This window comes from Myxocyprinus asiaticus, chromosome 6 (assembly GCF_019703515.2).
Source record: "Myxocyprinus asiaticus isolate MX2 ecotype Aquarium Trade chromosome 6, UBuf_Myxa_2, whole genome shotgun sequence".
Classification (NCBI taxonomy): domain Eukaryota; kingdom Metazoa; phylum Chordata; class Actinopteri; order Cypriniformes; family Catostomidae; genus Myxocyprinus; species Myxocyprinus asiaticus.
This window is the reverse complement of record NC_059349.1, coordinates 14,667,465-14,685,365: the sequence shown is the minus strand read 5'-3', so window position 1 is coordinate 14,685,365 and position 17,901 is coordinate 14,667,465. Positions and strand designations below refer to the sequence as shown.

Sequence of the window (17,901 nt, the reverse complement as noted above, 5' to 3'; positions counted from 1 at the left end):
AACAAGTTACACCAAACTTTTACTTGCAACATGCAGTGAAAGGTGCTTAACTTCTCATATTAAAGATTGATCTTGGGATTTTAAGGATCGATATTAGGAGCATATAGAGTTTTACCCAGCCCTAATACCTATTTTTTTTTTTTGTTATTATTTTAGGTTAAACAAAGCTAAATCCAATTCGTTTCACTACCACTTATGTCCCCCCTGGGTACCCCTGGTTGGGCATCACTGGCCTAGGTGATGTCAGCAGAAAAGGAAAGTCATTTCGGAGCAAATTACTGCATTTTGATGAAATTTTGATTATGAAGACAAACATTTTTTTTTTTTTTTTTTTACGTGCATTGACGAATTGTGCAAAATAAGACCAGTAATGTGTATTAAAAAAGTAAATAGGGTCATTTTTTATTTCATGTTGACTTAGCCTAAAGGTTTGTTTATAAGAAACTCCACTAAAAAACTGAATAAAACTCACACAGATTTATGAAACTCTTAAGCCCATTGGAACTTTTTAAGAAAGTGAAAAAACTGGCCTAAAATGTTTTCTAAAAGTGAGAAAAGATCAGTAAACAACTTCAGTCGTATCAAAGCACTTCATTTTTTAAATCATTACAAATACATGAAAGCTTTAAACACAGTGATAGCACAACCATTTGTCAACAAATTCCCAGAGATCTAATATGTGTAAGCAGTGACATCTTTCATATCTTATTCATTAAAGTTAGGCTGAAACTCTGGAAGCAACTAAAATGTGTTTTATGAAATGTATAATTTATTAGTAATTCCCATCATACTGTAGCTGACTGTAACTAAAAGCAGACTTATTTGAAACTAACATACATTTATATAAAACCCAGAAACATAGCTTTAAATGAAAAAATAAAAAGAATTTGAAAAATAATTATTGTATGATTCTAAAGAATATTTTAACTGAACCTCAGACAACTGGCTGATAATTATCCATCCATCTTTTAAGCCCTATTCTTGTGTTCATGGCCCAATTTTTGCCCTATAAAACCATGTGGGATCAGCGAGCTGTAGCATCTATAAATAACAGACAAGAGGTAAAATCCATTTTTGTCATACTCGTGCACATCCATGGGCTATATTTGCAAAGACAATCCTTCAGAACTTCAGTTTCCTCATTAATAGTTTCCTTCTAAAAAGCGTAAAAGTCTGAATCTGTTAAGGTAAATAGTACCATAAAATAGAGTGAACATGAACAGAATCTAAATTATCAGGAAAAAAAATCAGACAACTTGACATCATTTACTTCCTGATTTTCTGTGGGAGGAGGCAGCTTGTTCACATATTAACTTTAATGTCAGGTAGAGCATTTTACCTTTTCGTCTTTTTCTGGGAAAGCATGGTCTGATCTCTCAGTGGTGTTGCCAGAACCTGCAATCTCCTCTTTGCTTTTTTCCTCCTCTCCTTTTACCAGCCATGCTGCAAATTTAGATAAAATTTCAATTAATAATGCACAAGGATGAGGATAAACACATCTTTAAAAATACAATATATGTAGATAGATCTATTGATTGTAGCTATTTTTATGTCATCAAACATACCAAACATACAGTACATCTTGCAAGTATCTTCAGTTATAAGTTATTTGGTAGGATGTTTAAGGGTAATTGAATTCCAGCTAAATGTGAAACTTGTGATTTTTTTCCCCCCATATCAAACTAGTGACCCCAAAAAGGAATGGACACTTGAGCACACTTAATTTATGAATGTCATTGCAATAGAAAACAAAATATCAAAAGTGTAACCTACAAATGGTGCTTCACCTTTTCTCAGAAGTCAGAACTAACACTTTTCTACTTTTCTGGGCCATTTTTGCACAACTTTTAACCAAATGGTGTCAAGGTGATTTTTAGAGGATGCATGAGGTAATTTCACCACATGTACTATAGATAGATACATACAGTTGAAGTCTGAAGTCTACATACACCTTAGCCAAATACATTTAAACTCAGTTTTTCACAATTCCTGACATTTAATTGTAGAAAACCTTCCCTGTCTTAGGTCAGTTAGGACCACTACTTTATTTTAAGAATGTGAAATGTCAGAATAATAGTAATAGTAATAATAGATAATTTTTTTTTTTCAAATTTTATTTCTTTCATCACATTCCCAGTGGGTCAGAAGTTTACATACACTTGGTTAGTATTTGGTAGCATTGCCTTTAAATTGTTTAACTTGGGTCAAACATTTTGGGTAGCCTTCCACAAGCCTCTCACAATAAGTTGCTGGAATTTTGGCCCATTCTTCCAGACAAAACTGGTTTATCTGAGACAGGTTTGTAGGCCTCCTTGCTCTCACACACTTTTTCAGTTCTGCCCACAAATTTTCTATCAGATTGAGGTCAGGTCTTTGTGATGGCCACTCCAATACCTTGACTTTGTTGTCCTTGGAGGTATGCTTGGGGTCATTGTCCATTTTGAAGACCCATTTGCAACTGAGCTTTAACTTCCTAGCTGATGTCTTGAGATGTTGCTTCAATATATCCACATAATTTTCCTTCTTCATGATGCCATCTATGTGAAGTGCACCAGTCCCTCCTGCAGCAAAGTACCCCCACAACATGATGCTGCCACCCCCATGCTTCACAGTTGGGATGGTGTTATTCAGCTTGCAAGCCTCACCCTTTTTCCTCCAAACATAACAATGGTCATTATGGTCAAACAGTTCAATTTTTGTTTAATTAGACCAGAGGACATTTCTCCAAAAAGTAAGATCTTTGCCCCCATGTGCACTTGCAAACTGTAGTCTGGCTTTTTTATGGTGGTTTTGGAGCATTGGCTTTTTCCTTGCTGAGCAGCCTTTCAAGTTATGTCGATGTAGGACTCGTTTTACTGTGGATATAGATACTTGTCTATCTGTTTCCTCCAGTATCTTCATAAGGTCCTTTGCTGTTGTTCTGGGATTGATTTGCACTTTTCGCACCAAACTACGTTCATCTCTCGGAGACAGAATGTGCCTCCTTCCTGAGTGGTATGATGGCTGCATGGTCCCATGGTGTTTATACTTACGTACTATTGTTTGTACAGATGAACATGGTACCTTCAGGCATTTGGGAATTCCTCCCAAGGATGAACCAGACTTGCGGAGGCCCACATTTTTTTTTTCCCTGAGGTCTTGGCTCATTTCTTTTTTAATTTTCCCATGATGTCAAGCAAAGAGGCACTGAGTTTGAAGGTATGCCTTCAAATACATCCACAGGTACACCTCCAATTCAGTACACCTCCAATCAGAAGCTAACTGGCTAATTGTCTAAAGGCTGACATAATTTTCTGGAATTTTCCAAGCTGCTTAAAGGCACAGTTAACTTAGTGTAAACTTCTGACCCACTGGAATTGTGATATAGTCAATTAAAAGTGAAACAATCTGTCTGTAAACAATTGTTGGAAAAAGAACTCGTGTCATGCACAAAGTAGATATCCTAAACAAATTGCTAAAACTATAGTTTGCTGATATTAAATCTGTGGAGTGGTTAAAAAACGAGTTTTAATGACTTCAATCTAAGTGTATGTAAACTTCTGACTTCAACTGTATAAAGCATACCTCCAAAGACAATATTTCCTTGAACACATTAGTTACAGTACATAACTTCAAAGAAATAAATAAAGATGCCATGCAACTATAGTTGATAATTATATATAATGATAATAATGATGATGATGATGACAAAGAGAATGACTATGATGTTGATGATCTACTGTGACTAGTCAAATTTGTCCCCTACAAAAAATAAATAAATCAGTTTAATAATTGATAAGCTTCTGATGATATGTGGTTTATATCTGATGCAATCAATTGTGAGTTAACGTCACTCAATTTCTTCTCACCATCAGCATTGTCTAGACTTTGTTTATGGCACACCTCAAATGCCTGGCCCACCGTTCGCACAATCCTCATAGCCTGGCTCTGAGAGAAAGACATTAGATCTTTAAGCGACTGAGGTGTATTGAAAATGTCAACACTGCTTTTCAACATGCAAGTAAACATCTGTAGGTGTTCATAAGATATGTGACAGAAAAGCTGTGTTAGGGAGAGACAGAAGAATTAATTCACATCATAGAGGAAGAGAAATTTATGAAAGAGAGCGAAAGATATAAAAGAGAGGGAGAGAGAGTGAGCATTACATTCATAAATCTATTCCACATTATAGTGGTGCTGTCAAAGTGATGGATTATTTCATTTTAGATGGTCCTTGATGCTGTGAACAAAATCCAAGCCAAAAAGACTCAAATCGACCAGCTTCTACATCATCAGTTTTCTTACATATAGAAAAAGGCTGAAAGAAATCAGAGATAAACTGTTTATAATTAAAAATCTCCTACCTGAAAAGTTTTATAATTGAGAATAATTGAGAATTGTCTTGAAAACAGTTTGTTCATTCTTTTAAAGTTAAATTTTTGTATGGTATACTGTGTGTGGGAAACAATGCATACAGGCAGGTTCACTGCAGCTCTATTGAAGACTTTACGTTCTCTTTCATCATCTTGTGTTCGAGATCCACCTCTAGGAAGGGCATACACACGTGACCTTTGCAGAAGCATCCAATTGCACCAAGTCTGCCATGACAGAAAGGAGCGCGTGTCCAATTTTGCTGTAAGGCCGCGCCCTTACCTGAGGGCATAAAAGGACCTGAACGTGCTACTTTTCTCGGTTGACATTTGCTTCGCGCGACCTCTATGCAGAATACTCACAGCTCGACTGGCTTTCACATTTAGCTCTCACTCAACAGTTTGTAGAAGGACACATCTTTGGATCAGCCTTCACCAGGCGTGACTGCCTAAGGAGTTCTGGTCAACCACGCTTGCTGGCCTTCGTGTTTCTTTACAGCTGCCTGCCTTTCCTCGTTGCTATTTTCCCTGCATCTTGGGCTAACCGCCTGTTATTTCGGTGGATTACTACTCAGAGATTTTCTGTAGCATGGATCATCCCAAACCCACATCACCTGATTGCACCGGTAACCAGCAGTTGCGAGCATGCCATGCCACCTGCGGAGCGCTTATCGCAGCAAGAGATTCCCATCCTTTCTGTGTTGTGTGCATGGGATTCAAACATGCAGAGGAAGCTCTCTCCTTCCCTGAAAATTGTAGACATTGTATATACTTGCCAAGGAAACTATTAGCTCAAAGTAGCTGCTACTCAAGGCAGTGAACTCGAGCATGATGACTCGGATGGGGGAAATGGCGATGATGCTGCAACTCTGGTGGCCCCCCAGACTTTCTCTCAGTTGGGCCAACCAAACTGAGGCTTCTTTACTCAAAGAAACTTCCCACCCCGGTGTTTCTTTATATGAGCCATCCTGTCGCCCCAGGCTCAGCCAGGCAGCGGTTTGGTGGTGTTACCGCATGCCATCCTCCTCGAGGTGTGTGAGCGAGTGGCCGCTCGGCTCAACATCGAATGGCCGGCCCTCCAAAATGCCGCAGATCAGGAGAGGGATGATTATGATGGAAAACTGTTCCCGAGAAAGCAGCTCCTGTTCACTCTTCCTGCGTGTGCTAAGCACATGAAGCACTATTGGAGATACCCGCTTGACCTTAAGCATGGTCCCTCTGGCTTGGAGGTGAAGGATATGGCCGCACTCGGAATGGGTGACCCCCCACCATCGAACCGTCAGTAGCCAGACACCTTAACACCTCGTAGGGGGGTTTGCTTGCCCCTCCTAAGCCTACCCTCCCTAGCAAGATGGACCGCTTCTCTACCTCCATTTTTCAGGGCTCGTACAGAGCGTCGGCTCTCGCCGTTCGAGCTCTGAATGTTTCCTCCCTTCTTTCAGCCTACAAGGCTGAACTCATGGAAGATATGGGTAAACATTTTGAAAAGGGCTCTCACGTTGTGGAAGGAAATTGTCATGGTCAATGACCTCATTCTTCGTAATGTCTGTCAGGCTGTCCAAGTGAACGTGCGCTGTGGCTGAATCACTCCGGTCTGCCAAACAGCGAGAAGAGGCGATTGCAGGAACCCCAGTGGAAACTGGACAAGCTCATTTTGGTCCAGCTGTCACCCTCATGCAGCAGCGCTGCGACAACATAAAGAAGGAGGACAAGGCTTTTAAGTTGTGCCTTCCCAGAAAATCTGCGCCCCACCAGGCACCCACTGTACAGCCTGCACAGGCCCCAACTATTGGGTGTTCTTACCACAACGCTGCCTGACCTAAACCCTGCAACAAGCAACCTAGTCAGCAGCCCAACCCCACCCCTCCAAACCCTGGGGTAAAATGTCCTTTGCTGCTGCCGCATCTAAGAAACCCTCCAACCCAACCCCATCCGACTCCAAAAGAAAGTGGCCTGCCTGATGTACAGGTTCGGGGGGCTTTGAGTCTAGGTTCCCGGGTTGCCAGCCCCATGGACGCGATTTCAGATTTTCCCATCCTTACTCCCAAAAGGAGGAAACTCTCCCCCATGGGTTCCCATCCTCTGTTCAGTCGCATAGCACCAGTTCTTTCCAATGCAATTCGTGTCTCCCAGCGCTCAGTTCAACAAGTGTCCACACTGGAAAGAGACTCAATGTCAAGTGCACAAGCAGTGTCACCACAAAGTATGCACAACACCATTTCCACACTCCCAATAAAGGCTTCGGCCAATGTGTGTTTGAAAATAAAAATTCGAAAGAATTGAGAAAATCAACTGATGAGAGTGAACAATTCTCAGCAGCCCCACATGCTGTCCCCACGATGTCCGCTAGATGGCGCCATTGTATCACAAATGAGCATGCCGCCCATGATTGCAGTCCAATGCAATGCCCCAGCTCAGGTGGGAACGCTCACAAATTTTTAAAGCAGCATATTGCATCGACATTGTGTGACTTGAAGAGTTAAGGGTTAATCTTATTTCCTCATCCCCAATAATAGGATACTAAGCAATATTTGTTCAGTATCCTACTTTGTCTAATTCTGCTGACTTTATGGCTGATCTTTGATATCAGTCTTGTCTTACTGTGAATTAAGTCAAATTTCCCTCTTGAAAGAAGAATAACATGAAACACACATAGGTTTTAAAACACCATTATTTTACTTAATAAGCTTGATAACACTGTGCAAACAGTATATGGTCATTCTACGACTATCATATAAGTCATATCATGCAAGTTATAACTACTTACATAAACATCTGGACTTGTGTATAACGGAACATCTCCTTATGTTTCAACACGTGTCTACAAACAACACAGAACGGCAGTGACTGCCAGCATGCCCTCATCCACTTTCATTCATTTCTTGCTTGTTTTATTCATATTCCGGGGCTTTTGTGATCAGTGGTTATATGTATCAATCATACATCTTAATTTTTTCACTTTTTTTGGTGCAAAGGGCAAAATGGCACGTTTACCTATTTAAATGAATATCAGATTCTAAAGCTACATCAAATTATAGTCCTTACTAGGAATATACTTTAATGTCTGTTGTTGTGTATGCTTGAGGACATGCTATTGGCTGTTGTCATTGCATAATTAATGAGGTACATCTGTGCAGGTTTTGGGGACTGTTTGGGGGTGTTATTAATCAACATTTAAAAGTTATTTGGGGTTATAGTTATGTTTTTAGTTCCGTTTAATGTTAATTATGTTGTTTTAAGTTATGACATGTTTTTTTTTGTTTTGTTAGATTAGTATTCCTTTGAGTTAAGTGTGATACTATTTCACATAATTATGGTTATCAGAAAGCTTTTCGGAGCTCTGTATCAAGTGAATCAATTGATTTAATAAACAATTTAGTAAATGATAGTGTGTATCGAAGTATTGTCTAATGGTATTAAAAACAGTTTAATGTATAAAAATGTAAAATTTTCTGACAATTCTTTCATATGTCAGGCTTTACAGGGTTAAAGAGTGATTTTCAACTGATGACTTTCAACCTTAAAATACGTTTCAGGTCTTTTCTAATAGGGAAAAGACCTGCCTCTTTTCTAATGCAAACAGCAGTGAAAACACAATCCTAAAACTAAATAACAAATGCAACTCATCTTAGTGTATTCTCTGGTAGAATTTATTCTGTACTTGGATGTCTCCTTTTCTCTTACAATTTAACATTTTAACATTTAAAACCATTTAAAACCATAAAATATATGTAAATATATTTTTAGATGTGCTAGCTTGTGAAAAGAGCTGTAGTGGTTGTAGGTTTCTGATGCTTCTGTTGCAAAAGTGTTTTTGGCATCACTCATTAATAATTTAACCAATCTGAACCAAACTCATTTATATTCATGCTCAATCACTAACATTCTGCAGCCATAATTTTTCAAGGTCAATGTCTGGGCAGTCAATCAATAATATTAACATATTTGTCTTGAATGAAATAAAGGTTTAGAATATTATCAAAAGTCCAGAAGGCAATAACTGATGTTACTGTATATGTTTACCTTCCTCTTTGATTTGAAGACATTGCAGCGGAACATGTTGCTTTTCTTGTCTCTTGCTATATAACTGAATATCTTCAGGTCCTGTGAGTCATGTGAGACATAAAATATTCTGAAAAAAAAAAAAAAAAAAAAAAAACGGATTAATGAGCTGCCATGATTGACCTTAAAAACTGTCTTATCACCATGACAACATGGCCAGCATGCTCTTCACAGACCTTCGTTCACTCAGTCCCTTTGGTATGTCACTAGGCATTCATCACAGGACAACCAATGCTTTTGTGCTCACTACATGTTATGAATGAATAAAAGTCGAAAATCGTATATATTTACAATGCTATCTAATAGTTTTACATTTTAACAGTATATGTTTCTGCTTTAAAAAACGATGCATAGGCTATAATAAATGCATTTATTTCAGAATGATCATAGAACCACATTGTTAATGGCAGTCTAGTGTTTTTTTAATACAATTAAACCAAATAATTAAACTAATGATGTCACTGCTAAACATTCTCTGCTTATGTGAACTGAAGACAAGTTACTATGTTACTATGGGGTTTTTGAAGACATCCTGGTTTTGCACCCACAGTCAAATTATCTTCATTTGACATGCGCCTGCACAATAAAAAAGGTCATTAAACCCCCACAGACCATGCCTCCAGTGATAATAATAAACAACAACAACTAGTCTAATTAAGGTCTTATTAAAATGTTTCATTACCTGAAAATTGGGTCCTGGGCCAGTGTCATTTGGCTTTCATCCCAGCTGTATCCATATTTCTAAGTCAAGTATTTAGCACAGCTTTTTAATTAAAAATGGTACTATTAATTAATTATTAAAATGTAACTGTAATTGGATGTTCCTGAATTCAACCGAAAGGCTCACCTTTTTCTTTTTCCGCAAAACCACATTGACACCATCCACTGACACGATAAGGTTCACTTTCTTCTTCTTGATGTTCTTTATTTTGAACTCATACTGAAAATGACACAATGACAAATGTAAACAGAAAAATGTGAATCATCACACAAACTGTAAAGATGTTTTGTCAGGCAACCTAAAATGTGCTTCATCTAATTTAAATTCTAAAATATTCTTTACCATGACCACATCAACCTGTATACGTTCGGTTACATCAACTAAAGGAATTTTTTTAATAGTCAGATCAGGAAGAGCATCTTGAGCAACTTACTGAAAACTCTACCTCAAAGATAAGCTCAGATATATCAAGCTATCAACCACAAATAAAAATAACTCTATTAGATGCCCCAGAGGAGTAATCAAAGACAAGGATATAAACAGAAATCCACAGGAATGGGATTAAAGGCAATGCACCATACAAACTGCAGTGTAGCTGAAAGGACTCTAAACTTTCATCTGAAGCTTTGATTAATGCTAGCATGCCTCGCTTACACAGATCGAGCTTGTTTCTAAGAAGCATGTTTCTCCTACAGCTCTCAGTTCTAACCAAAATATGAGGAAAGTAGAGGATGACATCCGAAACGAGCGATTCTATTTGCTTAGGACTATGAAACACAACTACTGGCTTTATTGATTGATTTTTCAACAGAAAAACATCCCAAAAGAGAAATTCGGGTAAATCTATCCAAACACTGCAGAGACATTTTCTCTTTCATGGAGCAGGGCCATTTAATCAAAACTGTGCTGCAGCTGCTGCCAGCACACTGGTGCAATCTCAAAGTCATAAATACAGACATACTAACCTGCATAAAAGAGATGAAGAAACAGTGGGTTTGCTTGGAAAACGACTAACTTCTTAATTTCTACCTGATTAACCCCATACCTTCTTGTCCGACAGTACAATATCTTGGGGTCTAGCAATTCTAAGGACAATCAATGTGTCATATTATGATTTAGTCATATAGTTCACCCAGAAATGAAAATTCTTTGACCATTCACTCATACTAATGTTAGCAAAAATATTAGAGCCCATAAAGTTTAAGTTAAGGCAGATGCTCATTGCACTAAGTGTAAATAGCATCCAAAAGCATCTTCTTTGCACTAAGTTCAAATAGTGTTAGATATAGATACTATTTACACCCCTAATTAAAAACTAACACAGTATAGGGGCATCACTGCAGCATGATTATTTAGAGTACCACAGACAATCCCTACTCCTAAACCTAACCCTAACCTTCCTTTACATAAATCAACCATGGTTTAACTACAGTAACCATAGTATCACCAATATGATCAAACATGGTTACTATAATAACCATATTACAGTAGTAACACCAGGTTAATTGCATTAAAACTATGGCTTCTGCCAAAAAACATATATTATATATTATATTACTATTGTAAAACCATGGTAATTTTTACCCAGATCAAACCTTTCTCTCAACTCCCCGACCTTTACTGTGACCAAATCACTGCAATGAACCTTATATTTTATTTATAATTATAAGTAATATTAAATGAAATATTAATAGTGGAGACCGGAAATGGGAGGGGAAAAAGTGGGACAAAAGGCAGAATCTGACCCTGGTCATCCGTGTGACAAAAGCACATCCAACACCATCGTTACATCACACGCTGCAGCGACACTAGTGGCACAGTTTGTCTTCAATTTCTGTGTTTCCACCAGACTACTGGAGTGCAAATAGTGTCTGTGTGGCATGTGCTGTTTATACCTAGTGCAAATAGTCACTCCATTAAACTTATGTTGCCCTACCATGTCCAAGTCTTCAGAGAAAATTTACTTCAAAAAGACCTTTCACAAATTAATGTCCTCAAACCCCATGGTTTCTTTTTTTTTTTTCACTCTCTCAGTTTAAGTCTAGACTAAAGACTGCATTCAGTACCTAAATCCCCATATACATGCATTGACAATCTCTCTGAAATTTTCTATGTGTAAAATAAGAGGGTAAAATATACCTCTAGCTTAAAGGCCCAGATCATTCAACCGTTTGTAGGATAACAAAAAAAGCAATGAGCTTTGTGCTCCACGGGTGTGCATTCATTTTCATTAATTCAATTATCAGTCTGCTTTGAAGATGGATCAAAAAAAATAAATAAATAAATAAATAAATAAAAAAAATTTAAAAAAATGTGCCAAGGCCAAAATGGCAAAATATTAAGCTTTTAATGGTCTTAACCACAAATCATTGGTCAGGATATTAGCAAGAATTGAACAAATAGATAAATTAACTTAATATGTGATCTTTTTTTCGATTGATTTAAAAAAAAAAAAAAAAAAAAAAACGATTAAGCCTTGTGGGTAAACTTGCAGACAGCTTTTTACAGCAAGAAGAGTCCATCTTGAATGTTGTTCCACAATGTTGATGGCTTAAAACAGTTGATGAGTCATTGAAAAATGTTTCCCATTCAATTCTGGACCCTGACCAGGCCAAAACATGAGCTTAATGGACTTGTTGAAAAATAACATCTGAACATTCCTCTTCAGAGAACAACTTTTCAATTGTAGGAAGCAAGCCTTTCTGCAATATTCTCCTGTACTCCAAAGTATTAATTGACTTTTCACAGTGAAGCAGCTCACCAGTACCAGCAGCTGAAAAGGCTCCCCACACTATGACACTACTTCCTCCATGCTTCACTGTGGTAGAAATGCATTCACTATTGTATTTCTCACCAGATCTTCGAAGACACCTCTCTGGAGCATCAGCATGAAACTCAAATCGTGATTCATCACTCCACACAACTCTGAACCAAATTTTCCATGTTCTGCCAAAAACTTAATTCTGTCTTTGAAGTTTTTCTGAGACAGCAATGGCTTTTTAACACATATTCTAGACACAAAACCTGCATTAGATAACCTTCTGGTTATTGTTCTTCTCGAAAGAGTCTTGTTTTCTGAGGTCTTGAATTCTGCTGACAGTTTTTGTAAACTTTTTTTCCTGTCTTTGAGAACTGTACATTTCAACAGGTGGTCATCCCTGCATGAAGTTGCTTTTGGCCTTCCAGATCCTTTCTTTCTGGCAACATCACCTGTTATTTCAAAGCTTTGACCTATTCTCTTAATAGCTGATAGAGAAATAGGGATCTTCTCTTCTTTTAGGGTCTTGTAAACTTCAGAATAGCTACAGATGGCTTGACACAGACCTGCTATTTTGTTTCTGACAACAACACCTGCATGATATTTTGCTTTTTTGGAGCAGATTTTCTCACTTCTTTTCCTTGGGACTCACAACCCTGCATATTGTAGATCTCTCCCTGCTCTACCACTCCTGATTCCATTTATGAACTTGTTATCAGACCTTTAATGGGATGCATCAGGTATGGAATATCAGAAACTAATGACTAATCTTTTAAGAAGAAGAAGAAGAAGAAGAAGAAAAAAAAACATCCCAGAAGATATTTTTGGAAAATGTTGTACACCCAGACAAGTGTTAGTTTGAATTTCATATCTAACATTTTAATAATTATCATGATTTTACCTTTGCATACAATAGTGAATTTCCCTGTTTCCAGCTTTTGCCCAATCAGTTCACTGTAGCTAAAGTTAACAAGCAAATGGTGGCACACAAGTGTACCAGGAGTGCATTTGTTTAGTTCTTGCTAATTTCCTGACCAATAACTTGTGGAGACCATTAAAAGCTAAATGTTTTGCCATTTTGGGCTTGGCCCATTTGTTTTGCCCAGGAGGGTAGGTTTTAAAACCACACACTGGGGGTATAACATTTTTAAGTATTAACATTTTAAAGTCTAGATTTACATTTCCTAAAGTAAAAAACTAGTGCTTGCAATGCAGCAAAAGAATAGTGTTAAAATTTGAGTTAAGTTTCAGTGTAAGGTTATGGTTCAAATGAAAGTCTTCATCAGAGCTGATTTGCCATTGTTATGACACTTATATATCATCCCCTCGAAATCTGAATATAAGTAGTCACAGGAGACACATGTCACCAGGAGTAAACAGTGATGCGTCTCACTGAACATGTCAGTTTTATCTTCATTCGATCACACTGGAACTTTAAACAGAAAATACGTCCTTTCCTGCATAAGATATGCTATTCATACATTACTTTTTCAAATGGTCATCAAATGTCTGCATTATGACCCTAATAGCACACATACATCACCCAGATGTCTATTTGATGTGTGTGTTTACATCTGGAAGATGTAGTTTTTAGGTTGTTTGCTCATCTGCAATACATCTATAAGACATTTCCTCTCGGATGTCAATAAGACATTCAGCAGATGTCTTTGAGACATTTATGATTTAGATTGTTAGCAGATGCTTATTAGATTGTGATGATTTCCAGAAGAAAAGATCTACAACAGACATCTCAGAGATGTACGTGTGCTATCTGGGGAAGGTCGACATCAGATTACTTCATCTGTTAAAGTCTGGAACCCTTACCCGTATTCGTCTCATAGCAGCCAATATTTCAATCCTGCTTTTAGGTCTCACAATATCCAGACTCCCGATAAACTGTGGCAGAGGATGTTAGAATAAATAACAAACACACAAGAAGATCAAATACACTAAAATATGGTCAAATTATTACATTCTAATGAAATGACAATGATAATCGCATTCATGCAGGTGCAACAGGTGAGATTCAAATGCAAAGGTAGTTTGCCTTTTAATCACACTGTTATTGTCCATGTTAAACATATTACACAAGAATAAAATAACAATAAAAACGATTACAATGATAAAGTTAAATTAGAAGCTGTTCCACAAAATAATTACACACATGTTGTTCATTAGTAGGCTACTGCACTATACTTATAACTTAATTACATGGTAATGTGTACACTAATGTAAAGTGTGAGCCACTAAATAAACAAATGGATGTCTTTTTAATACGCACCTTCACCTCGAACGTGAGCCCGTGCTGGAACTGCCCTTCAGTATCAGCAGGGATCCTCTGGTCTATTGAGTCATCTACCAAATTATATTTACTTTTATCCAGCATTATGTTATATTATGGAAATATCAATCGATACCTCAAAACACGCGTTATTCCTCAGAATGCAATGATTTCTTATAGTTTTCTCCTTAAAAATATGACGGCAGTCCTGGCACTGTCTAAAGGCTGTCCTCCGCGAAGGACCTCTGCATTATTTACATTAAAAATAAATAAATAAATAGCTGAATATTTGTTACATAGCCAAGCAGAAGCACCACACCGACGCGTCAGCTGCCTAATAGCTCGTCTGGAATTCCAACATCACCAGCAGACATCAGTCTAAATACTCCACCTGTCCCTATTGATGCAGACGGTCCTCCACATCGGACCTACTATGGAGAAGGCTTATCTATTAATATTAATGAGACAAGCCTTCACCATAGGATGTTTAACAAGAAACATCGGCGCGATGTAAGTAATATTCATGAGCCAATCATTCGCCTTAAAGGCGGCTTTATGCAACGTCTGTGCTCTAATTAATATTCATTAGCCAAGCATTCTTCGAGGTAAGCTTCGTAATTTGGCGTCCTTGTGATTTCAGAAGATTTTTTTTTTGAGCCTCACTGTCTTTTGAAAACTGTGAAATACTTATGAAGTACTGACATCTTGTGGTCAAAAGGTAAAAGCATTTCTTTGGACAAGAGTGCATTGCCGTGTGGAGTGGAGCTACTGCCATTTTGGCCACACACTTCATCCACCAAACTACATTCTACTTTATTTTAATTTTTCAAATGGAGCTGTATATTTATACACTGTAAAAATGGTTTGTGATATTATCTGAAAAATGTACTTCTAGTGGTAATTAGTAAATTCAAAAATGTTAATATAATTTTACCTGCCAAATAAGTATGGTATCACAAAGTGTTTTTTTAATTAAGATTTATTTTTGTTAGTTTAATTCAAAAGGTTGAAAAAGATGCAAATAATGTTTTTTTTTAAAAAAATTTTTTATTTTATTTTTTTTTTTTTACTGATGTAAAAAACAGCACCATCACTATTTTAAAAAAAGTATTTTTTTTTAATCAAATCTAGACAGGCCCCATTTCCAGCAGCCATCACTCCAACACCTTATCCTTGAGTAATCATGCTAAATTGCTAATTTGGTACTAGAAAATCACTTGCCATTATATCAAACACAGCTGAAAGCTATTTGGTTCGTTAAAAGAAGCTTAACATTGTCTTTGTGTTTGTTTTTGAGTTGCCACAGTATGCAATAGACTGGCATGTCTTAAGGTCAATATTAGGTCAAAAATGGCAAAAAAGAAACAGCTTTCTCTAGAAACTCGTCAGTCAATCATTGTTTTGAGGAATGAAGGCTATACAATGCTTGAAATTGCCAAAAAAACTGAAGATTTCATACAAAGGTGTACACCACAGTCTTCAAAGACAAAGGACAACTGGCTCTAACAAGGACAGAAAGCGATGTGGAAGGCCAGATGTACAACTAAACAAGAGGATAAGTACATCAGAGTCTCTAGTTTGAGAAATAGACGCCTCACATGTCCTCAGCTGACAGCTTCATTGAATTCTACCTGCTCAACACAAGTTTCATGTACAACAGTAAAGACAAGTCTCAGGTGTGCAGGCCTTATGGGAAGAATTGCAAAGAAAAAGCCACTTTTGAAACAGAAAAACAAAAACAAAAGGTTAGAGTGGGCAAAGAAACACAGACATTGGACAACAGATAAATGGAAAAGAGTGTTATGGATCTTAACCCCATTGAGCTTTTGTGGGATCAGCTAGACTGTAAGGTGCATGAGAAGTGCTCGACAAGACAGCCACATCTATGGCAAGTGCTACAGGAAGCGTGGGGTGAAATGTCACCTGAGTATCTGGACAAACTGACAGCTAGAATGCCAAAGATCTGCAAAGCTGTCATTGATGCACGTGGAGGATTTTTTGATGAGAACTCTTTGAAGTAGTTTAAGAAGTTCTGAACATTTTTGTGAACATTGTGATTAGTTGAATGCCACTTTGGTGAATAAAAGTACCAATTTCTTCCCATAAGAGCAAAATCTGTACATTATTCTTTTGGCCACCGATGTGTGTGTGTGTGTGTGTGTGTGTGTGTGTGTATATATATATTCATTAAGTCTTACTGTTTATATTTTTAATATTATATCTAATCTAATATCTTTTCTAATTTTAATAAACACATACCCTTGTCATGACAAAACACAATTTACTGAAATGGTAGGATTGGTGGTATTGCCACTCCAGTTTTGTGCTAGGCTTTATAAACACAGAACCTTACGGTCAAATACACAACAGCTGTTATGCCAAGGTGTGATGCCTGAAGATAATGTTCTGCATAGATAAGATGAAGAGGATTTTAGACCCTACTAAGCATTTATTTTCCACAAAATGTTGTTGTACTAATGCCTCTTTAGATGCTACTGTACGCTAAAGGCACCTGAAGACCTCATGTGTTTTGGGTGACCTTGTAATCAGGTCATAAATACAGGTAATCAGGTAAATAAATAAATAAATAAATACAAAAATATGTTTATTATTTATTTTTCCATTTATATTTTTGGCCATTTGTTTATGTTTTGAAATAAAAACATGAGTTTGTCTGTAGCCTCTGTGCGGCATCCAATTTCTAGCACCTTGCCATGAGCAATGCTCATTTTCATAGTCGTAACTTCTAGTAATCGCCTCTTTAAAGGACAAGTATCATGAAGCCAAAATATCAACATAAAAATAAAATAATTATACAAATAGCTGATTTTTTGCACTTCTGTGTTTTTATAATAGCTTCCAAAAAAACAAAAACAAAACAATGATCATCCTTTGTTTTTGGTTTAAATTATATTGTTATTCTGTTATTGTATATACTATTATGTGGTTGTTTGTTATAACACCACACCTCCAGTTTTCCCAGTTTTCCCACAGTTTCAGTGTTTGTAATCAAACCTACAACTGTGATGTCATGAGAAAAGTCAATGATGGAGCTTTTTTCATGTTGTGCTGCTGCTCAGTCTTGTAACAGAGAATACAGCAGATGGCTTTGCAATAGAGTGTAACTGTTGTATAACCATTGCCAAATTGAAAGTCAGATTTAAACTTGCGCTTTCTTTTTGAGTTTGTGCAGTTCGTACAGTGCTCTCTTGTATGACTTTATCACAGTTGTGAGGCAAATAATGGGCATTTATGACTAGTACATAGTCTGCCTCGTTCATGCTGGTTTTGTTATTTCAGGTGGCTTTTTCAAACTGTCACCATTTACAGAGACATGTGTGACTGTAATGTTCTTTTCATGTTCAAAAAAATGTCAGCTTGATAACAGCATGATGCTAAAAGCAGCTAAATGAAGCAATCAGTGGTAATTGTTCCATCGTCAATACAACTAAAGTACCTGCAATGCATTAGAGGCTTAAATTGAGATGTTTCTTAGAGAAACGTTTAGGCAATAAAACCAAATACATATTTACAACATGATTTTAGCAATATCACATAATTCAAAAGGTTTACATTAATTTTCCCTGCTTCTTTTTCAGCTTCTGATTTTTATACTTGAAAGAATTTATTTATTTCCAGTTTTTTGTTGTTTGGAATGTCATTACAATCTCATTTATATCTATCATTATTATTGTCATTATTTTACAGTGGTCACAAGAAGTATTTGGAC

General features: G+C 37.0%; 1 protein-coding gene across 1 annotated transcript in view; it reads right to left on the bottom strand.

Annotated features, from left to right (window-relative positions):
* Positions 1 to 14,613, bottom strand: part of nos1apb (nitric oxide synthase 1 (neuronal) adaptor protein b) — a 40,566-nt gene extending 25,953 nt beyond the window's left edge. Inside the window, exons 1-7 of the mRNA XM_051701565.1 lie at positions 14,172 to 14,613; positions 13,715 to 13,786; positions 9,259 to 9,351; positions 9,094 to 9,152; positions 8,373 to 8,481; positions 3,849 to 3,927; positions 1,340 to 1,443 (exon numbers count right to left, since the gene is read on the bottom strand). Coding sequence (XP_051557525.1) covers positions 1,340 to 1,443; positions 3,849 to 3,927; positions 8,373 to 8,481; positions 9,094 to 9,152; positions 9,259 to 9,351; positions 13,715 to 13,786; positions 14,172 to 14,276 — 621 coding nt within the window. The 5' untranslated portion in view covers positions 14,277 to 14,613. The remainder of the gene's footprint in view (positions 1 to 1,339; positions 1,444 to 3,848; positions 3,928 to 8,372; positions 8,482 to 9,093; positions 9,153 to 9,258; positions 9,352 to 13,714; positions 13,787 to 14,171) is intronic.
* Between the last annotated feature and the right edge of the window lie 3,288 nt (positions 14,614 to 17,901).